Source organism: Sphaerodactylus townsendi, linkage group LG08, assembly GCF_021028975.2.
Source record: "Sphaerodactylus townsendi isolate TG3544 linkage group LG08, MPM_Stown_v2.3, whole genome shotgun sequence".
Taxonomy (NCBI): Eukaryota; Metazoa; Chordata; class Lepidosauria; order Squamata; family Sphaerodactylidae; genus Sphaerodactylus; species Sphaerodactylus townsendi.
In genome coordinates, this window is record NC_059432.1 from 67,784,195 (window position 1) to 67,809,562 (window position 25,368).

The window sequence follows — 25,368 nt, forward strand, 5'->3', positions numbered from 1 at the left end:
TATGGATGAGTTTCAGTTGATGAAACAAGCTGCTTAGAAGGGTGCAGTCCACCACATCTAGATTTCGACATTAACTTTTTGTGGCCATTGGTACTGAGTTGACCTAGATGAGTCAGATGGATCCAGGAAGTAATACTTCTTGTCTTGCTTTGTTTTAGGTTCTAGGACAAAACATTTATTTTCGCCCAGGCTTTTAATTAAGGAATTGATTTTTTAACACTAATCTACGCAGTTTTGATGTCGGGCTGGGGTTTGATGATGGGTTTCAATGTTTTGTTTTTCTTATTTCTATTTTGTGAGCGGCCTCAGACGGGTTCGTGGAAAGGCACCATACACGAGCTCTCGGCTTTGCAAACCTGATAGCCACAAAAATCATTCTTCCTCGGGCTGCGTGGCACAAGCTCCTGTTCCGCCGCCCCATAGCCCCAGCAAGCCCACTCACCCAGGGCACGCGGGATATTTTGATACTATCGCGAGAAGACATAGCCATTCCTTTCGTTCTCGAGTCACGAGATATTTGACATTTGCCTTCAACACTCAGGGAGAGGATAGCACAGAGTCTGAATTTCTGGTAAAAAAATGAAAGCCATGGTTCTCAGTACGTGACAAGTGGCGTTAACCTCTCGGCTAAAAACCCTGTCTTAATTTGCCCTGGAGGCTCTGGTGGAATCCAGTTCAGTTGAACACCAGAAGAGCAATCAAGGGCTGCGATGACGTGTGTTTCACTCGACCTACAGGAGGCGCTAACAGAGTCGTACTCACACGGTTAAGGGCGGTAATGGCACGACGCATGCGCAATTGGGTCTGTGAGTTCCTCCGGTGGCATCATTTCCGGTTTTTGAAAGCTCCTTGTTCTGGAGCGGAGGTGTATGGGAAAGTAGTGAACATTGTTGCTTCCGGTTTAATATCTGAAGATTTCCTCCCATACGCGACTCTTTCCTCTCCGGTGCCCGCCACGAAAATCGGTGCCCCGCCCCCTCCGCTCGGAGCACGAGAGTGGGAGGCGGGGCTATGGAGGCAGCGTATTTTGGCGGGGAACAGTCAGGTACAAGCGGAGGGGCTGGGAGGGCGTGATCAGTTAGCATGGCCCGAATGTCAAGCGGAGAGTGTTTGTGGGAAAGGGTGTCACGGGATGGGGCTCTGACGAATAGAGGGTGGCGGTAAATTGGCTGCAGGGTCTGCAGTATTTCCATCTTGATGTTCTTTACATTAGTATGCACAATGATTAGTTGGTTGTGGTGGGTTTTCCGGGCTGTGTGGCCGTGGTCTGGTAGATCTTGTTCCTAACATTTTGCCTGCATCTGTGGCTGGCATCTTCAGAGGCGCATCACAGAAAGAAATCTGGACACAGTGTGAAACAGACTTCTCTCTGTGAGACACCTATGAAGATGCCAGTCGCAGATGGAGGCAAAATGTTAGGAACAAGATCTACCAGACCACGGCCACACAGCCCGGAAAACCCACAACAACCAGTTGAATCCAGCCTTGAAAGCCTTCTACAATGTAATGATTAGTGCTTCGGGTGCCCACACTTAATATGTCACCAATTATATATATTTTATTGATGAGGTTTGGGTGGATCATAATGCACACCTGAGGTTCTCCTAGAGAATTTCATATCCCTTTCATTTTCTGATTGTGAAGTTTAGTGTCTCCTGACCTGGAGGCCCCAATCTTCCCCAATCTCATCAGATCTAAGAAACTGCTAAGCAGGGTTGGTCCTGCTTGGTACTGGGATTGGAGACCACCAAGGAAGGCCAGAGTTAGTAGGGCAAGGCAGATGATGGCAGGCTATCTCTGTTTGTCTCTTACCTTGAAAACCCCATAGGGTAGGCATAAGTTGGCTGCTGCTTGGTGGCACTTTCCGCCACTGTCAAGCTTAGTCTGCTCTCTTTGTAGTTTTTGCACTGGACAACGAAAGCACTACCCCACTTGCTCTTACCCTTATTGTTTGTTGTACTATCCCTTGTTCATCTTGCCAAGTGGCAAGGTTTCTACTTGCTAATAAGGTGCAGTAGCAATAGTAATATTTCTGTCTATTCTAGTAGTGGCAGTTCAGTGGTCTGACCTGTTTTCTGCTTAATAACTTTTGTTATATGACATAGAATGTGGTGTTCAGTAGATATAAACCCTGATTTAATTAACCCTGCAGGCACTGAAAGCTGTACTTGATATCTGTGCCTGACAGACCTAGATATATATGTCTAATTTGTGGTTGGATCCACCTAGCTGAGATTTTTAAAGTTTCCCTCCGGTCTCCCATTTTCATTAGGATTTTTTCACTGCTTTACAGCAATTTTAAAAATTCATTTCTAATTTTATCCTATTTTCCTGCCAAAAATTGATTTCCAAAGTGTCTCACTGGAGTCAAAATCTGACATAAATTATTGTGTACCATGTGCAGTGTTCTTGAGGGAAGTGTTCTTAGATTAATTTGCTTCAAGCAAGATGGAGGGGTATCTGACTGTTGCCTCCCTCCCTCTGTGATGGCCTCAGCACTGATGGAAATTGGGGAGGGGGGCCTTCAACTGGATCTGAATCCAACCACCGCAGAAGGATACCTACTTCCTCTTGACATTTTGTTCTTGGTTATTGGACACCCAAGTTTAAGAAACATCATAGCTTTATCAAATATGAAAGGCATATTTGTGTATACAATTTTATTCATATCTATTCAGAAGTAGTGACAAAGAAAGGATTGAGACCTTGTTCCTATTCATTTGAAAGGTATGTGTGCATCGCTCTTCAAGCAAAGTTTCTTCTTGTTGAGTACACACTGATAGTCATCCTGGGCAGAGCTGCATTCTTCTAAGTCTCTCAAAATTATTGGATTTAGAAGAACTACACTACTAGGACTACACTACTAGTTTCCAACAGATGCTGTTGAAACATGTTTGGAGATAATTGGTTCTACAGTGATGCCATACGCTTTATGTTTTGATAAAACAGTTACAAGTTGACAGTTTACTGAAGTTCAGTTGTATCATAAAAGCAATAGTTTGTCAACAGTTTATATTGTTTAATTTTACTGTAATCTTAGGTCTAAAGTAAGCAGAATGTAGGAGATGTAGGCTCTTGAGAATATTCATTTGTCAGACAACTATGTACTGGTACTAGCTTCATTGATATTAAGTCTAATATTTGGCTAATTCCAACCAGTTAATAGAGCATTGATAAAATAGAGCATTGATAAAAACCCCTTTGGGGGTTGGGCGGTATATAAGTTGAAAAAATAAATAAATAAAATTCTGCAAAATGGAGTCTGAGCCAGACAGGAGATTTCTCTACAAACCTGAAACAAGGTAAAACAAAAACAATTGTGCTCCCCAAAAGAATTAAATTAAAAGCTCCCCAATTAAAGCTCCCCAAAATAATCGAGACAACATCTGTAGCTTTAAGAAAAGAATGCCCACTGAGACTACACTCTGAGGTCTCAAGGCCATTTGGGGGGATTGCTAGGCAACACAACCATATTGCCCAACCTTCCGAATTTTGGTTTCTACAAATAAAAGTGATAGAGATGGACTTGGAGACCAAAAATGCCCTGAAAAAGTCTTTGGAGACATGCACAGTGATCTCTAAAGGCTCACTACCCACACAGTTCAGTGGTGGGCTGGTGGTGGTGGCCACTGCCCAACTTTGCTAGACTTTTCCTAGGGGGAGAAAAGACAGGAAAACTGAAGGAGGCCAGTAAACGCATGTTAGCTAGGGAGCAGGAAAGGGGGAGAGGCTATGGTGGCTGCCAGAGAAGGAAAAAATAGTGGCAGAAGGGATGCAGGGGAGAATGAGATGCCCCCCCCCCCCCCCGGATTTCCGGTGTCCTCCATTTGTGCTTCTCGAATTGTGAAGCTGGATGTCTTCAGCTGTTTTGGCAGCCAAAATGTCCAGAAACTGAAAGATATTATTACGGTTAATTATTTTTTAAAATTGTTGCAGATGATGGTGGAGCCACTCCAGTGCAGGATGAGCGTGATTCAGGATCAGATATGGAAGAAAATGGACATGAGCAGCACTCCGTATCAGAGAATGAAAGCATAGGACAACATTCAGAGGTACTCGTGATATTGTTTCAGATAATCAAATCAGAAGTTGCTACCTGTAGACCATATGTAAAGGATGAAGGTCATTATGGAAATTTAGAGATGCTGGATCCTGAAAGTTGATTCTTTAGAAGAGTCAAAAGCATTTTCCTTACTTAGGTGATAAAGACAAGTGATGTTGTTTTTCTTAAGGAAACTGTCAGGAAAGGGATAAGGAAAATATGTATTAACAATTCCTGACTGTTTTGTATGAATCTCTGAAAGGCCTTCATACAGATCCTGTCCTGTACTATCTCGGCAAAATGTATAGCTATTTTTCATATTCTCAGGTGACTCTGTTGTTTTTGTATTTTGTTTTAGATATTATCTATTGATAATCAGTTAATGTCATAATTGAACTGCATGTCATGAACTGTCTCAGGCACAGGTCTGTGTAGAGCTGATTTACAAATGTTTCAAATAAATAATGGTGCTAAATACAAAGTTAAGAAATATGGGTCTGAATTCAGGCACTGGGAAGTGGAAGATAAATGTGTTTAAAGGAAGAGGACTAGAAGAGATGTCTACAGTAGTAAGCAGAGGAGCAGGAGGCAAAAAAGTTGGTGTTGAACTGTTATTAGACTTCATGACCCTTACATATTTTGCCTGTACCTCCTTGGGGATCCCAGAGGCATAGCGGGGGTGGGGGGGTGGGGTGTGTGACGCACTGGGCATGCGCCCCTATGGAAGTGTGGCGGGGTGTTCCGAGGCAGGACGGGCAGAGGATGCACTGGTGCACCGGGCACTTCCCCCCTTGCTACTCCTCTGGGGGACCCTGTTTAAAAAATTATATATACATACTAGCGGGCCTGGCCACGTGTTTTTTTTTTTTTTATAAGTAACAAGCCTTTATTGGCATAAAGCTGGCCACGTGTTGCTGTGGCAATTGTCCTTCTCATCACAGTCCGCAACCCACAGAGATGTCCATGCAGGTCCAGTGGACCCCTGCATCGCCTTTTGGGAGCAGCAGTGGCATAGTGGCTAAGAGCAGGTGCACTCTAATCTGGAGGAACAGGGTTTGATTCCCAGCTCTGCAGCTCGAGTTGTGGAGGCTTATCTGGGGAATTCAGATTAGCCTGTGCACTCCCACACACACCAGCTGTGTGACCTTGGGATAGTCACAGATTTTCGGAGCTCTCTCAGCCCCACCCACCTCACAGGGTGTTTATTGTGAGGGAAGAAGGGAAAGGCGATTGTAAGCACCTTGGAGTCTCCTACAGGAGAAAAAGGGGGGATATAAATCCAAACTCTTCCTCCTCCTCCTCCTCCTCTTCTTCTTCTTTTTTTGGGGTGGTCAAATGGAATCCCTCTTTCCCTTTTCAATTCACATTATTATATGGTGCTGTCTTGGTTTTTAGTATAAGGTAACCCTTTCCATTCCACAACGGAACTGTGCAGAGTGCGAATCCCGCTGTCCATGAGGCTGGTTGACATGCACAGTTCTGGCTTGGGTAAGGCAGAACTGGGGCAAGGAGGCTATCCCAGTCAGGCAGCAGAGGCAGGGTGGTGAGGCGCTCAGATCGAGGCCAGCACCCTGGGTTTTTAAAGGGCCACGTGCAAAAGAAGTGGAGGCAGTAGTGTTGGTTCGCCCCCACCCCGCGGATTTTCTTAGAAGAAAAAGGCAAACTCCAGCTCGCTTTTAGTAAAAGAGAGCTGTGGCGAATATGGGTGAGGAAGTGGGTAAGTGGTGGTTGGATGTGAGGGAGGGCACAGTGAGGTGTGTGAGGATGAGCTGGATGTGTTTCACTTCCACTCGTATTACCTAACAGTATTACCTATTTACTGTTTTCACTGCTCATCTCTGCCCATCAGCACGAACATTCTAAGCCCTCATACCAAGGCCTCAGTCCACAGACAGACAGGCTGCACAAACATTCTAAGGGTGACAGTTAAACAGAACCAGCTTCATGGCCTGGGGCGCCAGGAAAAAGACGTTTTACCTGGCTCAGGTATGGACCTTTGGCGATTTGAAGGTCTGATTACCTGCCCGCAACAGGGAGGGACTTCCTGTGAAAATTTGGGGGCGATCCGTCCAGCCGTTTCGGCGTTAGGGCAAGACCAACAAACAAATGGTTAGCTTTTTATATATATAGATGTATACGCACACACATATATGCATCATATATGTGTACATCATATATGTGTGTGTGCCTCTATATATATGTCTCTCTCTATATATATGTCTATATGTCTCAAAATCATAATAGTAACTGAGCATGTGAACAAGTAGTTAATAAATTGACATCCCAGAGTACACATTGCATGAATCATTATCTGTTTTTTCACAGGTCCATTATAAGAATATACTATAGACTGCACATTACTGGATGTTGAATATAGCTAAGACACTTTGCACAATAGGGAAGCTTCAGAGAAAGAGACTAGTAGAACAAGTTTTGTGTTTTAATAGCATATGAGTAGTAGCAGTTCCAAATGTTGACAAGGACCATGAGAGTTGGAGGGTGTGTTCTCAGAGAAACATTTGAGGTTTGTATTGGGGGTATTTCATGTTTCCACATGTATCTTCAGCAATGGGAAAATCCTGTTGATAACGAAGTAGAGAAGCATTGTAAATATAAGAACAGGTAAACTGAATTGTACATGATGAACAGTTAAGTTACACAACAGAGTAAATTTGAGTGGATTATATTTAATGCTAATGTGTAAATTGTACTGCAGTGTAGCTCAGTCATCCAGATTGCTTAGGTCATATCCCCTTCACTACAAGCAGAGCTATGTAAATTTTTGCAAGCTCTTCTGGACACTAGGGGGCTAGCCCTTCCAGTTTGGATAGCTCTGCTGATGCATTAAGGTGCTATTTCTTCTTACTCCACTGAAAGCTAGCAAACAATAACTATGGAAAACAGACATGTTTCCTAAATACACAGCTTGTCTGGACAAAGCACAAAGGAGACAGACAATTTAGCTCCTTAGCTCTGGATACAGAACCAACAAAAGGCCAACAAGATCTAGCCAGTAGCAGCTGTTGCCCCATTAACCCCCCAAATGGAGCCCCAGGGAACATCTGAATCTCTGGCCTTCACCTTCAGCTGGCAGCACACAGGTTGACAGCAAGACTGGGAGTAATATGGATGAGCCTACTCCAATCCCTGACCCCCTAGCACAGTGGCCAAGGGAAACCTTCAAACCAGTGCAAAACCCGTTTGGTCCGATTTTTTATCCACGAGTTGCCTTTTGGGAGGGACAGTGCAGATCTGGTGCTTTTCAAATATGGTGTCTGTGACACTGTTTCCAACCATCTTTTCGCCTAAAAGCACTGAGTAGGCAGTGCAACGGCATTTTCCCAGGCCAATTTCCACAGCTTGCCGCTAACCTCAATTGCTACAAGGGGGTGCAGAGCACAATCTAAACCCACTTGCCGCTGATATCAGGCGGGGGTGGGGTGGGGAGTCAGCCAGAACCGAGTTCCCAAGATTGGATTAATTGTTTTGATCATCGCAGAGGAGGAGGAAGCCGTTCCCAGACTGCACAGGGTCAGGAAGAGATGCAGAGCCTCCCTAACAGCCATTATGAGTTGGAGGAAAATGACTGTTCTGATGCAGCCACCAGCACTGCTAAATCATCTGAGCCAAAAAAAAGGCATGCAAAAAATGGGCTCCATTTTCAAAACAGCAACAATGCTCCTTGGCAGATACCCTCTCTCAGAGATAATCCATTGGCTCAGACAAAGAGGAGGGGGAGTGGTCTGGAGAAGAGGAGGAACAAAATGATGCCTCCTCAAGGCTTTTCTAACCTGAGCATTATCACAGGCTACTGCAAAAAGTAGTTGTAACCCTGAACTACCAGATTGAGTCAGCAGACCTGCCTACTATCAAAACCATTAACCTGGACTCGAGTGGCTTCAAAACCCTCTCCAAACCCATACAGGAATGCCTCTTCCCCCAAAACTTTGACAAGGTCATAAAAGCTGAATGAGCAGATCCAGGAAGAAATACTTCAACAGGGGCCATAGCAAAAACATTATATAATTTACCAGCAGAAACCATGGAAGACTTAAACATTCCCCTAGTGGACGCTCCCATCATGGGACAGCATTCAGGTGCAAAGATGGAGATAATGTTTAGTTTGACAAGAGGTATGAAATGGCTCTCAGAAGAGTGCACAAACCCACCTCTTTAGTGTATTGCCGAAGGCTTTCACGGCCAGATTCAACTGGTTCTGGTGGGTGTTCCAGGCTGTGTGGCCGTGGTCTGGTGGATCTTGTTCCTAACGTTTCGCCTGCATCTGTGGCTGGCATCTTCAGAGGTGCATCACAGAGAAAAGTCAGATGCAGATGCAGGCGAAATGTTAGGAACAAGATCCACCAGACCACGGCCACACAGCCCAGAAAACCCACCAGAACCACTTCTTTAGCTATCAGAGCCTCAGCAGTCTTGTTGAATTTTACCAGGGCAACTGCCTTGGATGCACTGAAAAATGAAATCACTGTCTTATAATGAATCTTTATTAAAAATAATGTGAGTAGTGCAATTCGCAACTGATGCTTTCCAGGATGTGCTTCAGTTCAGTGCCAGATCACAAGTGTCAAACATCTTGGTGTGCAGAAATCTCTGGCTTAAGAATTAAAAAGTGGATCCACTCACAAAATCAGAACTTTCCAGAAAGACATTCACAGAATGACTGCTCTTTGGTGACGTCAGCCTTGAAAAAGTCCTGATTGAAACTAAGGACATGAAGAAAGCAATGCCATCATCTGCTGCATCCACATCTAAAGAAAACAGATACAAAAAGCAGCACTGTTCTTTTCGGTCTTACAGAACCCAAGAGGTAGTGATCACAAGGACTTCAGATGTAACAGAATGTCCGACTATGGAGCAAGAGGATCAGGGAAGCAGTTCCACCAGAGGAAAGGGGGCAGGAATCAAGCCTCCAAAGGATGAATGGGAGGGACACTAATTCTAAATCAAGCCTCCCATGCTGAATGGGAGGGACACTAATTCTTTATACAATAGTTCCAACTATAATTCTTGATGCAGCTTATGTTTCTGAGCCTTTCTTACAACTGTTTTCTTCTTTCTTTCCAGAACGAACTCAGCGATGAAGAAGATGATGGCCAAACTAGGGGCCATCCTGTGACGGACTCTGAAAATGAAGATACCCCAAGGCAAAAACATAGCGATTCAGAAAATGAGGATGTCCCAAATCACAATGCTAGTGATTCAGAAAATGAAGGGGCTCATGTAGGAAAAGATACTGATTCCGATAACGAGGATCACCCTGTTCACCGTGCCAGTGACTCTGAGAATGAGGATGCTATAAATCCTCAGGCCAGTGATTCTGAGAATGACGGGGCTCCTAAAGGCCATGACAGTGATTCTGAAAATGAGGAACCTCAGAAGCCTGTGGCCAGTGACTCTGAAAATGAGGGCTCGCACAAAGATCATACCAGTGACTTAGAAAATGAGGAGCCCCAGAAACACCCGGCCAGTGACTCAGAAAATGAAGAGCACCCAAAAACTCATAACAGCGATTCAGAGAACGAGATGGCTCCAAAACCTTTTGCCAGTGACTCTGAAAATGAGGTGCCAAGGGCCCAGCCCAGTGACTCTGAGAACGAAGATGACCCTGGAAGTAAGCAAACAGCAGAGTCGGGTGATAATGATACAGAGGATAAGAAAGAGGAAGAAACGGAGAATGGTGGTCACCTTTCAGACAGTGATCAACCAGGAAAAAGATCTCACGGCTCTGACAGTGAGGAAGAAGATGGCCCTAAAAAATGGAAGATCGCGGACAGTGATGAGGAAGAAGAGGAAAAGTCCACAAAGAGGAAAACTGCCGTACTCTCTGATAGTGACGATGAGGAAAAAACACGTAAGGAAGTACAGATTTTTGGCCTAGTATATGTGCATTGTTCATTCACTACTTTATGAGCAGGTTGCAGCTGAATGTGTGAAACGAGTTCATTGACATGCACAGTATTTTGATGAATGATGGCTCTCATTCACAACTGCAGATCATCAGCTGCTTCTTCAAGTGATGGCCATGCAGATATGAGCCAACTCCTTGTACTATTCAGTTTCCCAGAATGAGGATGTAGAGAGATTTGTCCTAAAGGGTCAGATGTAGGTGTCACTTGATCATCTAGGAAGAAGGGGGTCAGTGGTCCTTTCTGATATCTTAAAAAGGGTAGTTTGAGGGCCTTACTAAAAGCATAAACTTACCTACTGATGCTGAAATTGAATCAAAGGCATTTGGGTGTACCCAACTGCCTTTGATTCAATTTCGGTATCAGTATGTAATTTTGGCATCAGTACTGCTGCCCCTTTTCCCTAATAAGATAATGCCAAAGTACCAAAGGGAGATACCAAAGTACAATTTGCAGGCTCCCTTTAACATTTGTATATGTAATAATATGTAATGATACGTGTCTTAAACTTTATCCAGAAAAACTGTAGTTTCAGTTTATTGTTGAACATAGCTGTCTTCACTGAGAGTGCATGAATCTAAAACCATTACTGGTGACTGGATCCAAAATGAACTATTAGAAAATCTTTGTTTATTAAACAATCCCTGGTTACTGGATAAGAGTTTTGCACCATTCAGTGGGCCCAAGTCACACATGGGTTAATGTACTGCATACCAGCTACTGTTTTACACTCTTCTGAGGCTCTTGACATTTCTGGTGGACAGTCTTGTTTGGAGAATATTTAGTGTAAAATATTTAGTCATAACTTGAATTGAGTCTTGCTTTTATTTGGTACACATATTACTATTTTTTATTTAATTAAATTTATAGATCGCCCTTTCTCGAAGGGCTCAGGGCGGTGAACAACTATTGTGTTTCCCCGAAAATAAGACAGGGGTTATATTAATTTTTGCTCCAAAAAATGCGTAAGGGCTTATTTTCAGGGGATGTCTTATTTTTTCCATGATTTTGCACACATACACCACACACACACACACACACCGTATGGCCAGATCAGCTGCGCCGGGGAATGTGTAACTAGGGCTTATTTTTTGGAGTAGGGCTTATGTTTCAATCATCCTCCAAAAATCCTGAAAAATCATGCTAGGGCTTATTTTCAGGGTAGGGCTTATTTTCGGGGGAATGGTATCTGCTGCAAAGTTCAGTTAAATAAGGCTATTTGATTTGTTTGTTCTTGGTCTCTGTTCTTCCTCTTTCTCATCTCAATTGATGGGTCTTCTATCCTAAGCAGTTGTTGACTTCTTTTATCCAAGTTCACTTAATTACTGGTGCAGTGGTTAATTTGCAGCTGTGAAAAGGGGGCGCCTGATCTCTGACGGTGAAGAATCAGATAGCGATGCTGCATCAGAGAAATATGAGAAGCAAAAGAAACATCTAGCTTCAGATAGCGAGGACCAGGAAGATGATGACAAAGCCGATGATGCTGGGAAGAAGAAGGAAGAAAAAGATCTCTTTGGGAGCGACAGCGAGTCCGGAAATGAGCAAGAGTAAGTTCCTCTCATTTAAGAAAGGTCCCATTTTATGGTCTGGACGTGCTCATTGCTAGGAGGAGCACAGGGGGGCCTGAAGGATTACCTGTATGGGGGAAGAAATTGCTGGCATCATGATTTTAGACTTGTAATATCTTCTCTGTAATGTTGAAACCACACCTTCTGGAAAACAGAAAATAAAACAAGTCTTGTCATTTCCCATAGAAACCTCATTGCAGATATATTTGGAGAATCTGGAGATGAAGAGGAGGAAGAGTTCACAGTAAGTATATGGTGAATTTGTTTTTTTCTTTTCCAGTAACTTCCCTGTGTGCATGTGTGAATGGCTACATATATCTGGTTTTCCTAGTTTTGGATAGCATTTCAGCTAGGTTTGTTGTGCGAGTTTCTACATTCAGACACTTTGTCAGTTCCTCTGTATCTTAGATGCCTCATTGGTATCTCTTAGCAGCTTGTAAATTGGTGACTTGAATTCAATGCTAGCATGAATCTTGAGGAACCTTAAAAGGGCATCTGTGTGCTGAGATAGAGCTGTGTTGAACTCTTTACATGAATCCACTGACCTGTGTTATCTTTAATCAAGGGATTCAACCAGGAGGATTTGGAAGAAGAGAAAGGAGAACGGAAAGGAACAGCAGATGATTCAGACTCCGACGACAATATCAAACGAGGAAAACAGTGAGTCTTCACTGCCACTGCCATTCATCTAATCTAATTTTGTTTTGGATTAGAAACTCCTAGGCCGTTTCCGCACGGGCAATGAATGGCGACCTGGAGACTGTAAAAACGCCGTCTCCAGGTCGCTTATCTCGGCATCGGGCCGCAGCTGCAACGCAGCCGCGCCACCCTCTCGCCAGCCTCTGAAGCCGGCCTGAAGCTCGGCATGTTTCCAGAGCTTCCCAGCGCTCTTTGGGAATGGCACAGAGTGAAGCCGCTGTCGAAAATTTAACGGGTAGCGGCTTCACTGCCTCTAATTCAGTACTCCACGACCCCGCATTCCGGTTTCCAGACGCTGAGGTGCCTGGGGATTATCGCTTCTGCCCTGGGCGCCTCGCTGGAGTATAGGCGCCGCAGGGCCAGGCGCGGTCCCCAGGGCCTCGGCGACGCGTCGTGGAGGCCCGGGATTACGCTCGGTCGGGCACCGGGCGCTTCATGGGCGCCGGCTGCCCGGTTGAAATGTAGCCCCAGAGACCGCCCATGCGGATCCGTGTCTCTGAAGCTGTTGCCGGGTCGGCGTCATAAACGCCGACCCGGCCGTTTCCGCCTTCGTGCGGAAACGGCCCTATTCTTTTAAAATGTCATCTGTACCCAGCTTCAGAGAAGAGGCTGTCCAGTGATAACAAGTGCTTTCAGCTCTCTTCTTTCAGTCTTATGACATTTCTATGCTTATTTACTTCCCCGCAATAGTGAATACTAAATTACAGGAAGAAATTGTCTTCTATCAGAGTTTGCATGAGCCTTGCTAGTTTAAAAGCAGATCCATGGCCTGCTTTCTGCACATTCTATTTTGTCTGCAGAGGGCCACTTCTGTTAAACTAAGTGAAGTTAGTGTAATCTAAATCTTGCAAGACTGTAAATGCTCACATGTGCAGTTATATGGAGTTGTGCTAGTCAATGTGGGGACGGGCAATTCAATCAGGGAGAGTACTTTATTCATTTGTGTAAAATATTTGAACCCCGTTTCTCAAATATGATGAAAACAACTATTGCTCATCAGAAACATACAATATAATCACAAGACAAGAAACCAAATCAATACTAACAGTCTCTTACTGAGATAATTCTGTCTTTAGGTTTTCACTGATGTGTTGCAGTCCCGCTTGTTTCCTTTTTTGAATTTTTCCTTTGGTTCTCGAATTGTTTAATTTGTGCCATTGTTTTGCTTGTAGAGTTTGGTTTTTTTGCCAAAAAGCGTTCTATGTCCAGTGTAAGATGCTAGACGTGAAATGGCTAGAATCCCAGCATGTCTCTTGTGGATCCTTCTTTTCCTTGTCACAAAAGCCAGTTTTGACAAAGCAGATGCTACATCCCCTGCTCCCAGCTGGAGGCTCATGGCAAGACCAAACACTCAGGTCTTGACAGTCATACAGTAATTCTCAAGGCTTCTGGCCTAATCTTTTCTTTAAATGCAAATATAGTTCTTCTCATAGGATGGCAGCTTACCATCCTGAACTCTTTACAGATTATACCACTTATAAGCCAATAACAAATTATCATATTTGTAATTAGGTTGATTAGTTCAAGTGATTCTCAGGAATTATAACCTGACACCAAAAATGTGTTGCACTGCAAAAGGGGTTGACTCCATTGAAACCTTCTTCTGCATTTCAGTCTGGACTTCATGTCAGATTTTGATATGATGCTACAACGGAAGAAGAGCATGAGCGGCAAGCGCCGGCGCAACCGTGATGGCGGGACCTTTATTAGCGATGCAGATGATGTCGTCAGTGCTATGATTGTGAAGATGAACGAAGCTGCCGAGGTGCGTTTCAATTTTTTTCAGAAATAAGTTATGCAGATCAATTAAGTCAGTACGTGGAGCACTGAGTAGGTAGAGCTGAAAGCTTTTAACTGTTCATATAGTTAAGTGTTTGTCTCTTAGGCCGTTTCCGCACGGCCAAAAGCAGCGACGCGATGACGTCGCAAATTGCGACGCATCCCAAAAAAAAGCGTTCACACAGACAGGCGGAGCTGCGGGCGTCCGCAGCCCCGCAGGAAATGCAGGGACGGTTCGCTTGACGAAGCGCCGCGGAAGCTGGGCGTCTCCAGACGACGTTGGCGCCCGCGCATCTCTGGCGAAGCCGTGGCAGGCCCGACAGCCATTTGTGACTCGACAGCTCCGTGGCCGGCTGTTACGCGATCGGAAGTGCGGCGCGCCGAGCGCGCCACATGGGAAAAAGAGTGGTTTTAAGCGTTTTCTGAATACACCGTCTTCGCGCCGGTTTAGCGTTTTCGCGACGGCGCGACTGCGCACCTCCGCCGCTGCGCGTGCGAACGCTCTCGCTCTGACGCTTCTTTTTCCGTTGCGACGACGTCATATTTTGCCCGTGCGGAAACGGCCTTAGTTAATTAGTAAGAATTCTTGTGGGAGAGGGTCCTATAGCAGCAGCGTAGTGCTGTTTTGCCTTCTCAAACAGCTTGCATTGTCCACGTTCCATGGAGTGGGGACACTGGCAGCACAGCAACCAAATAACAAAACCTCCCTCATTCAGCACTCAAGTAATCCATATTCTGGGCTACTAGGTAGTAGGAGTGGAAGCGTCTGGTTACTAGGCAAGTGTATGTAGGGGTTGGGAAGTAGCAGGATTAAGCTATCTCTTAGAGTCTTGGTTTGTAGCCATGAAAGAAACCACACTGTGTCATGTTGCCTGATTTGGACATCACAAGAAACTGCAGGTAGATGTAACCCATGAGGATTTCAGTTTCCCTTCTAAACAGAAGGGAGAGTGGTTGGGAACATGAGATTCTTTCTCATCACAAACAAACCAGGGCTTGCTTGTTTATGGCTTCTGAATGCAGACTATGTCTGACTTGTAACCAAAATGATCATATTGTGCTTAAGACTTCTCAATAGAAAGCAGATAAATCCCTAAGGATATACTGGTGTCAATGTTCAAGGATATAATAAAAGAAACTCTGATATTGCTGCCTGTAACTCCAGTGAAATTAGCAGAAACGTAGCTGCCACTTGATTTCTGTTTTTCCACTTGTTCTGTGACAGAGAGATTAATAATCTGTTTGCTTTGCATGTCTTCAGAAATTGAATTTTCAGTGTTCTGCTATCTTTCTAGTTATTCATCATTAAATCTTTGACTCCCCACAGGAAGACAGGCAGCTGAACACACAGAAGAAACCAGCACTAAAAAAGTTAACTTTGCTTCCAACTGTGGTTATGCACCTGAAAAAGTACGTAGAACTTGGTCTGATGGTCCTACAAAATTTAGAGAGTGACAAGGCCTGATGTGATGTGCTAAAAAGGCTAGATGCAAAATACTACAATTCAGCTTCCTCTTAAATATGTTGTTCATTAAATTGAGGTAAAATAAAGTATTAATGTACAATACACCAAATAATGTATCTAGACTGTGTTCGTTTTTTTTAATCTACTGCTGTTGAATTTTAATTGTTTTATTATAAGCTAAACTTAATACAAAGTTATAAAAATTAAGATAAATTAAACGTCATTTCAAAGACTAACAATTCCTTGCTAAAACATTTGTTGTAATGGCATTATCCACCTTGAGGGTTTTTTTTAGACAGGCAAACTATAAACACTGTAAATAAAATAAATAAATTGTAATTTATTTCCATAGTTTAGACATTTTTATTACATTGAGTTAATTTGAAATGGCACAAGTATTGTTGCATTTTACCTAAATTCAAGATGAATTTGAAGGAATCTCAAAGAATAAATACAGTCAGGAGATCCAAGGTTCCAAGATGGCAACGTAATTCAGTATTAGAGGTTGGAACCCAAAAGGCAAACAACCTTTGCTGTTGGGGTGTGCATGAAGTTATTTAAGCATGCACAAGATGCTCCCTAGCCAACATTTTATTCTCTTTTCAACATGGGTAGTTCATCCTGACTTTGCAGTGGGAATGTGAGTGGGAAGTACTCCTTTCCCTCTGCTGCTGAGGGGAGTTGGTAATGGTTTTCATTTTGACTTTCCAGGCAGGACCTGAAGGAGACTTTCATTGACAGTGGTGTGATGTCAGCTATCAAAGAGTGGCTTTCTCCCTTGCCAGATCGAAGTCTTCCGGCACTGAAAATTCGAGAGGAGCTTTTGAAGATTCTGCAAGAGGTTGAGCTCTTAGAGTCTACATAACTGAAATGCCATTGATGTTAGGTTTCTGACAGCATAACTGAGAAGATGGTGTGTATGTGCACCAGTAAGAGGGAGGCTTTTTCCCAATAGGGCTTCTGATTGGGTATTGGATATCTTATTAGCTGTGCAAATTTCTAAAAAGTTGCTTAGGCAGCAGCTTCCACCACAGCACAAGGATCTTCATTTCATGACTGAAGGCATACTGTGTGTATGCAAGAGAATATTTAAAAACATCTGTTTCTTTTTAAAATGCATCCTATTAAACAGACCTTCTGCTTTGATAGTTATTGTTAAAATTATGCATGACCTTACTCTTGATATTTTTTTGGCTGTCTCTGCCTCTTGTCACACCCGTTTTGAGGCTGGCTCCACCTCCTACGACAGCCATGTTGTAATTGCACCCACCACTCTGGCAGAATACCAGAGGTACCCACAGGCTTACAAAGATTGGGGAGCCCAGTTCTATAAAATGTAGAAAACAGTTGTGGGGCTTTAGTAGATGATGGTTTCCTACATGTGTGTATTATGTTTGCTTTCCTAGTTACCTAGTGTGAGCCAAGAGACCTTAAAACACAGTGGGATCGGGCGAGCAGTGATGTATCTCTACAAACACCCTAAGGAATCGCGGCCCAACAAGGACATGGCAGGAAAGCTAATTAGTAAGTCAGCTTTGGCTGTCACATGATGCACTGCAGATCCTGGGTCCCTCTTGAGCAGTTGCCATTACATTGCTCCTGTTGTAAAGAAAATATACGATGCAAGAATCTGCAACCTTCTGTATTTATCACCTCGGATGATATATGCTAAGGATGTGCATGGTTCAGGAGAAAAAAATGGACTTCTTTAAAGTAAATATTGAGGTTGTGAATGGAAAGATAGAGGAAGTTGGCCTTTCTTTTGTTTGTTAAATATTTTAATACATAAATTTTCATGAATGTGATGGATGCTATACTGCAAATTGGACCCAAGCACATCAAATTTCTAAATGTAACCCCCACACTTATGAGAACTTGGGAAAAATTAAAAATGAAAGCCAGAATTCTAGCAGGTGTTCTGACTGTTACAAAAGTAGTTGGAAACGTTGCTTATATTCACTATCCCTCTCCCCAGCTTTCTTCTTGGGAGATAGAAGCAGGCTTGGGTTGCATGGTTTAGTGAAGGGCAGAATTGTTAAGGAAATTAGGTTTAATCGACTGTTAAACAACTGAGGAAAATGCCAGTGAAATGCAAGGAATAACCATGGCTTGTGAGCCGCCTTAAATGGGCTTTGAATCTATGTGACATGTGAAGCAGTCAGGCAGGTCCTTGAGGCTGGCAGCTCATGGGGCAGTTGCCGCTCATGGTTGCAGGGTAGATGGTCTGTCTGCCACTTGAACGTCACTGAGTTTTGCTTGAATTTAACCCACAAAACAGATGAATGGTCTCGGCCTATTTTTGGTCTAACCTCAAACTACAAAGGAATGACAAGAGAAGAAAGAGAACAGAGGGATCTGGAACAGATGCCACAACGAAGGCGACTGAGCAGGTAAAATTATGTGTGTGCAAAAATGGCAACACCTGTTGTTTCCCCAGTACTGGCTTATGTAGCTTTGGCCAGTTTCCATTTACCCCCCAAACACTATTTCCAGTAGTGCTCTTAAAAGCTGCATTTTGTTGGGTGGTGAATCTTGGTGTCCTCTTTATTTCCAGACTTGCTTTTTTCTGTGTATTGTCGAAGGATTCAGCTGGTTGTGGTGGGTTTTTTGGGCTGTGTGGCCGGGTAGATCTTGTTCCTAACGTTTCGCCTGCATCTGTGGCTGGCATCTTCAGAGGTGTATCACAGAAAAAAATCTGTTTCACACTGTGTCTAGTGAGAAGGGAAAGTTTAGTGGGGTATATTGTCCATGTCCCAGGGTGGGGACCAATCAGTAAGTGTTTGGATGGAACTTGCTATGCAAAAGTATGGTTGAGTGCTTTGTATTGCAGGTGGGGTTATCAGTCCTTTTTTAAAGTACTGCTAGCCAAGATTTGTTAATTTTCAGAGTCTCTTCTTTCTTGTTGAAGTTGTCTTGGTGTTTGTGAATTTCAATACGAGGAAAATATAGCAGATTCTATGCTCAGCAAAGGACAAGAGAGATTCCCACACTTCTGCAGGAGTCTATCACATACCCTGTAGCTGTGGAAAGGTCTACATAGGAACCACAAAATGCAGCATTCAGACTTGTATTAAGGAGCACGAAAGACACTGTCGGCTTAACCATCCTGCAAAATCTGCAGTTGCAGAACATGTGTTAAACAAAACTGGACATAACACTTTCTTTAAGAACACTGAAATTCTGGACAATTTGGAAGGTTACTATGTCAAACTGCACAGGGAGGCCATTGAAATTCACAAACGCCAAGACAACTTCAACAAGAAAGAAGAGACTCTGAAAATTAACAAATCTTGGCTATCAATACTTAAAAAATGGACTGATAACCCCAACCGCAAAACAATGCACTCAACCACACCTTTGCATAGCAAGTTCCACCCAAACACTTACTGATTGGTCCCCATCCTGGGACATGGACAATATACCCCACTAAACTTTCCCTTCTCACTAGACACAGTGTGAAACAGATTTTTCTCTGTGATACACCTCTGAAGATGCCAGCCACAGATGCAGGCAAAACGTTAGGAACAAGATCTACCAGACCATGGCCACACAGCCCAGAAAACCCACCACAACCAGTTGCTTTTTTCTGTTTGTTTCCTTTTTTTTCTCTCCCATTTGTAGAATCTCTTATTCTGTATTTTTCTGTTACAAATTTGACAGATGTTGGTTCTGTTACAAGGAACATTTGTGAACACCTACAAGATGGTTTGTAATTTTGGAAATGATTATTGTCCAGCAATTCAAAATCTCTTCCTTCTCTCTTCACAGCTCTGGTGGTCAAACACCCCGCAGGGACTTGGAGAAGGTGTTGACAGGAGAGGAGAAGTAAGTATCCCCCCCCCTTTTCAAAAATTGCTTTGTATGCAGGTTTTTGTTCTGTAGTTGTGTTTTGGAGGGTATATGGGAAGTAATTTGAGAATGATGATGAAAGGTTGAGCAACCTTGTGTTACTTAGCAATATCTTTGTCCTATTTCCTTAGAGCTCTTAGACCTGGTGATCCAGGATTTTGTGCTCGTGCAAGAGTTCCAATGCCCTCCAACAAGGATTATGTGGTCAGACCAAAATGGAATGTGGAAATGGAATCTTCCAGGGTAAGTGGATGAGAGAAAAGGGAAGGAATTCATTCTACAAAACTGAGTCTAGACCAGTTCTAGTAAAATATTACAGAAATCAATTCAGCCTCTCATTACTGCCTTGGTTTTAGGCATCATATTAATGTTTTCAGCAAAATACTGCATTTGCCTTAAGAGACCACTATCCTGTCTGGTCTGAAAATCCAGCCAATAGTTTTTATTGTGCAAGGTAGCAGCAAGAATTTTTACACTACCGCTTTAATTGTGAGTGTCTGTGAAACTCAAAGGCAGGAGATATTTCCTGGTGCAACTCCTCACCTGTTTGGATAAATTTTTTCTATAGTTCTCTCCCCATTCCCAGTAGTCTGAAATTTTTAGAGTTCACATGTTTTGCTTCCATCTCCCTCCCCATCGCTAAACCAGCACAGTCTTACAGTACTAGATGAGATCTACTTATATCCAGTAATTTCTATTTTTAGTTTAAAATCCAAAACAAAATGAAGGAGCTAATGTCAAATGCATTACAATTTTCAATTCTGACCAGTTGTCCTTCCTTTAATTAAATGAGATGTTATTTCTAGCCTGGAACTATTAAGAAAGGTATTAGTCGGTTGGAAAAACACAAGAGGCGGTTTGCGGAACAAAAAAGACTTGGCAAAATGCATCGGGCTGTCAAATTCAGCATTGAAGGCAACAGGATGCCCTTGTAGTAGCCTTGAAATTCTGCTTGTCTCAGGTTTGGAAGGTATCCTCAAAAGAAGTGTGAACAGTGCATGTACTTTAGTTGTTGGCATTGTGCGCACTCAGGCAAAACAGCATGACTCTACTAACTGCTCCCTAGAAAGTACTGTAAAACATGAAAAAGACATCTGCATATTACTAAACTTGCCCAGTTTCGTGATCTGCTTTATAAAATGAGCTCAAAGTGTTAATATCTGCATTAACATAGGTAACAGACACTGTCATGCTAAATTTCCAGCTTCAAATAGTTTTAAATTCAATTCTATGTTGAAGTACTAAGTTTGTCTCCTTTAAAGCTGGCCTGTACAAGACATTTGTAGTTGAGTTTGAGTTCTTTGAAGATTTGCAGGAGTCCTGAGCCACTTAGAAGTCTAAGGTTTTTTTTACAACATATACTTTTGTAGACTGAAGAAGAGTTGGATTTATATCCCCCCATTCTCTCCTGTGAGGAGACTCAAAGGGGCTTACAAACACCTTTCTCTTTCCCCCTCACAACAAATCCTTAGATGCATAAAGATAAGAACATTTCAAATGTTGTTTAAACACAGTTCTGTATCAATAAATAATGCACTATTCTAAACAGTCTGCTTACAGTGACCAGTTTGGCTGCATCACGCTTTTTATAGTTCAACAAATTCTCTGTGAAGAAAAAGTAGGTTTGATCTGCTTTTTGTGATTGTTTTTAGTATACCCTACTCAGATTCTAATTTCACCCTCTCTTTAACAGTTCTCTGGCAGTTACCTGCCCAGATATTTATTTATTCATTTTACAAAGTTTATGTCCCACCTTTTTGTCCTCTTAAGGGTACTGAGACAGATAACAAATTTTTAAAAAGTAATTAAAATCACATCTTCAGAACCATTAAAACCAACAAAAACACATAATTAAAACCTACAAAAACAACAAAAAATTGGGCAGGAAGGAATCACTTAGGGGACGGTAAATGAAACAAAAGTCTTCATGTGCTAGCAGAAGATGGCAACAGAAGAGGCAAGACAAGTCTCTCTTTAGGTGTCACAACAAAGAAGATCCTCTCTGAGGCTGCCACCTGCCAAGGTGGTGGCACTCAAAAGTCAGGCTTCCAGAGATGTCCATGGTGGTTGGATATGTCTGGCCAGGTCCCAACCTAATTTAGCTTCAGAAATGCAGCTGCATAATGCTGACAGCAAACACAGCGAAAATATTTGATCAAGAATATTACCTTGGATCCAAAGAACCTCCTTCTTTTAAGCAAGTGGTAGTTTTTCTTCTGATTTCCACCATTTTCATAGCCAGAAAAGCTGCTCTGCAGGGTTCCCAGTCCTCTCCAGCTACTTTTGTTCAGGTACAGAGGGCAGCAGGTAGCAAAGAGATTTGGAAGGCCTACACAAATGAAAATATCTTTTGTTCCCGATGTGGCATCTTTCAATCCAAGCCATTTATGCAAGGAAAGCTAGGGAGAATTTTTTAGTATTTATTTGACTTCATTTTAAAATCACCCCATTAGAGTTTGACATGTTCAGGTCAAGATTCAGATCTGTGTTTTAGCTCTGATGTTTTCTGTCTTGGGCATGCTGGTATCTCTCAGACTAACCCACCTCACACAGATGTCAAATGAGTGGTTGGCTGAGTTCATTGAAGGATGGGTGGGCCAAACCTAGCAGGTACTTATTTATTAATCTTTTGTTTCACAGAACTTTTATAAGTTGTAGCCCAAGCATATGATACTCAGAATCTGTAGATTTGTTCAGGGTACAAAGAGTATAAACTACTACATCAATTCTAAGGCAAGTAAAGGATAAGTTAAAGAATTAGTTTCTCAAGAATGAAATGTGGTGCTGGCATCTGTTGAAGAAGGCTGATTTTGAGAGAGATGAGCCTTCACAGGATTGTGCTGCTTTAACTAGTTTTGATCAGTTGATTGGGTAAGTCGTTGTGTTGTAGCCATCTTGGAAATGGAATAGCCCACCTTGGAATCTCTACTTAGCTGCAAAATTTACTGAAAGGACTTGGGCAAGACATGTTCTGAATGTGACTGGTTTGGGAAGATAAAGCAGAATTGTAAAACATGCAATGTCTTGAAATAGGCTGAAGAACTTGTAATTTGGACTATAGGGATGTCAGTGCAATGTTTAGAAGGAGATAAATGTTTACAGATACAGGGGTGAGGACAGTGATGTAGGTATAGATTTTTTATGAGGGGGTTCAAGGGCGGGACCACGCCCCACCCACCCCTGGGGCCGTGACCACGCCTCCCCAAGCCCCACCCTGGCCTCAGTGCTTATAAAAGCAGCTCTCCGAGGCCAGGGACAGCAGTCCCGGCAGTCCCTTCTGCCCTCCCCTCTGGGTAGAGGTGTAGCTAGGGAAAGAGTGAAGCCCTGCAAAAATCTGAGTTTCATACTTGCTGGCTTAGCCACTCTGATGCTGGAATCCATCCCAAAACAGCATTACCATCAATGGTGTTCAAACTAGGGAGCCCAGATTCTCCTTTTAAATCCACCTTAAAGGGAGAATCTGGGGTCCCCAGTTAAAACAACATTGAAAGTGATGCTGTTTTGGGGTGGATTATCCCTCACCCTGAAACAGCATCACTTTAAATGTTTAAACTGGGGACCTCAGATTCTCCCTTTAAATCCATACCAAAGTGGGTGGATTTAAAAGGAGAATCTGAGGAAAATTGGAGGTTGCCTGCTGTCAGGGGTGCAATTGTTAAGCCAGCAGCACCAAACTTTCAGGGTATCTTTAGGAGACTCTCCTGATGTTACCACCCAGGTTTGGTGAAGTTTGGTTGAGGGGGTCCAAAGTTATGGACCCTTAAAAGTGTACCCTTCGGGGGAGGGCGGTTTATAAACCTAATAAATAATAATAATAATAAAATAATAATAATACCCCCCATCTCCTATTAACTCCCATTGGAAACAATGGGGATGGGGCACCCCCTTTGGGAGTCCATAACTTTGGACCCCCTGAACCAAACCTCACCAAACCTGGGTGGTATCATCAGGAGAGTCTCCCAGCAAATCCATGAAATTTAGGTATTGCTAGCCTAAAAACTGCACCCCCTGCAGGCCAAAAACAAAAAACACAAAAAATTACAAAAAGCCCACGAACGGGGGGCGGAGCTTCGGAGATGTAAGTGGGGGTTGAACCCGAGAACCCCCCCTTACCTACGTCCTTGGGTGAGGAGCGTAAAGTGAGAATCTTGTATCTCTTCTCCAGCAAATGATGATCCAGGTTTCCCTCTAATCAATACCTGATTTCTTCAACAAAAGATGCTGGATCTGGAGGTTGCATATCTTAGGCATGGTAGCTTTCTCGTTAATCTCAAGCCATGTTAGTGTTACTTGGTAGGGAGGGAAATTAATGCTGCGCATGCTTAGAGGTACTCTTGTTGTTTTGGGCTTTTCTTTGAACAGTGTGAAGCTGAATCCACATTTGTAAATATGATTCCTATGGAACCCTTTGGACACCATCCCTTACTTTGTCATTAGTTAACTAGAATATACAGCAGTGCTGCATTTTGCCTACAGATGTAGCCTATGCTGTTCTGTTACTTTTTAATCTTTTCTATTGATTACTATTGTCCCTGTGTTGGAGTGCTCAAAAAGGTAGCAGGAGAAAGTAGTACAGCAGTAAAAGAGCTTGGTGAGAAAGAGGATTATTTGCATGCATCCTCTTCAGTCATTCTTATCACCAGTGGAAAAGATATTGGGTCACAGGGCTGTGACAGTCTTTGCCTGGGGGTTAGTGGGGTCATTGCCACTTGGGATAATGCAAAGCTAGATGGGCCAGTGATCTGACTTGGTATATGCAGGTTCATGTATTGATAGAAGTTCTTGTGTGCCCCCTTTTTGCCATAGTATGTACAAAAGCTTTATTATATTGTTTGTGGAGATTTGCAGATCTATAGCTTGCTGCTTGGGCACTTAAACATTGACTGAATGAGGCCCAAGTCTTGTGCATCAGCACAGTTTGTGGGCTTTCTCTCCTTGCCTGCTAAGCTAACCTTTTGGGATTGGTTGCAGTGTGGAATTGCTTAGTTAATTGACTTTTAATGAGAAGTGCTGTGATAGTACTCGTTGCCTTCCATTATAAAATGTATAGTTTACATTACTGGGTGGTGGTTTACATTACTGGTGGTGGTTTACATTACTGGTAGTGGTTACAAAAACTAAAAAAAATGGAATTTTACAAAAACTCTGTATTCTAATCTTCAGTCATCAATACTCAAATTGTTGAGATAGAAAAGTTTGCATCTGTGCAACTCTTGTGACCAGAGCCCCTTTTACAGTTTTCATCTGAAATGATGCTGAAATTATTCTTGGAAGTTTCAAGCCTCTAGAAGAATTAAGAATGCATGCTTTGGCCTCTTTAACAGAAAAATTTTGGACATTTTTGCCTTTTCCTAATGCTAATCTCATTTCAAGTTCCAGGCCAGCTCTAAGAAAGGGGTCAGTCGACTGGATAAACAGATGCGGAAGTTCACAGATATTAGGAAAAAAAGCAGAACGTCCCATGCTGTGAAGATCAGCATTGAAGGCAACAAAATGCCCTTGTGACATCACACTGGATCTTCTTGGAATCTTTCCAAAAGAAGCGCACCTAAAGACTCTCTGAAGATGTCTACATTTTTAAAACAAACGTTGGTTTTTTTTAAAGTACGTCTTCAAATTGTTGATTCAGCTTGTAGTAACACAGTGTTGTCTGAGGCCTTTGATTCCCTCATGCACTGCCCAGGCTGTTGTTCATTATGATTGTATTTAACTCCAATCTCATGTGTTCTTTGTACAGACGGAACTGTGTATTGCTGTAGCCCTCAGACAATAAAATCTCTTTTGGATGTTGTGGGGCTCTGTGATGCTTAGTAAGATGAATCTGTACTTCAGAAGATTCAGGGCAACATGCAGGCCCCTGAAAGTAAACAGGGTGGGGTGTGGGTTATATGTGAGTATGTTCTACACACATCCACATGAATCTGCTGTGCATTCATGAGTGCAAGTTCAAGTAGCTGGCATAATAACAGCAGGATCCAGTCTCCCGTTATTTGTTTGGGACCACTGAAGAAAATAAAATCTCCTTTTCTACCTTTGAAATCG

The 25,368-nt window shown here is 42.9% G+C and overlaps 1 protein-coding gene across 2 annotated transcripts; it reads left to right on the top strand.

The window, feature by feature from the left end:
• Nucleotides 1–859: 859 nt before the first annotated feature.
• IWS1 (interacts with SUPT6H, CTD assembly factor 1) lies at nt 860–25,117 on the top strand. Of its 2 annotated transcripts, none has more exons than XM_048506091.1 (14): nt 860–1,045; nt 3,937–4,052; nt 9,125–9,911; nt 11,315–11,513; nt 11,721–11,778; nt 12,100–12,194; nt 13,848–13,998; nt 15,340–15,422; nt 16,189–16,318; nt 16,884–17,001; nt 17,756–17,867; nt 19,246–19,302; nt 19,458–19,569; nt 24,700–25,117. In XM_048506091.1, the coding sequence occupies exons 1-14, from the start codon at nt 1,012–1,014 to the stop codon at nt 24,829–24,831; spliced, it is 2,184 nt and encodes a 727-aa protein (XP_048362048.1). In that variant the 5' UTR covers nt 860–1,011; the 3' UTR covers nt 24,832–25,117. The 2 variants fall into 2 exon arrangements, with proteins under 2 accessions (XP_048362048.1, XP_048362049.1); XM_048506092.1 differs by lacking the exon at nt 24,700–25,117 and adding an exon at nt 20,133–22,547.
• The last annotated feature ends 251 nt before the right edge of the window (nt 25,118–25,368 follow it).

Coding starts and splice junctions, on each gene's coding strand:
- IWS1 (XM_048506091.1), top strand. CDS start 1,012: ATGGAGGCAGCGTATTTTGGCGGGGAACAGTCAG. Junction 9,912..11,314: donor TGACGATGAGGAAAAAACAC/GTAAGGAAGTAC, acceptor GTTAATTTGCAG/CTGTGAAAAGGGGGCGCCTG. Junction 13,999..15,339: donor AGATGAACGAAGCTGCCGAG/GTGCGTTTCAAT, acceptor GACTCCCCACAG/GAAGACAGGCAGCTGAACAC.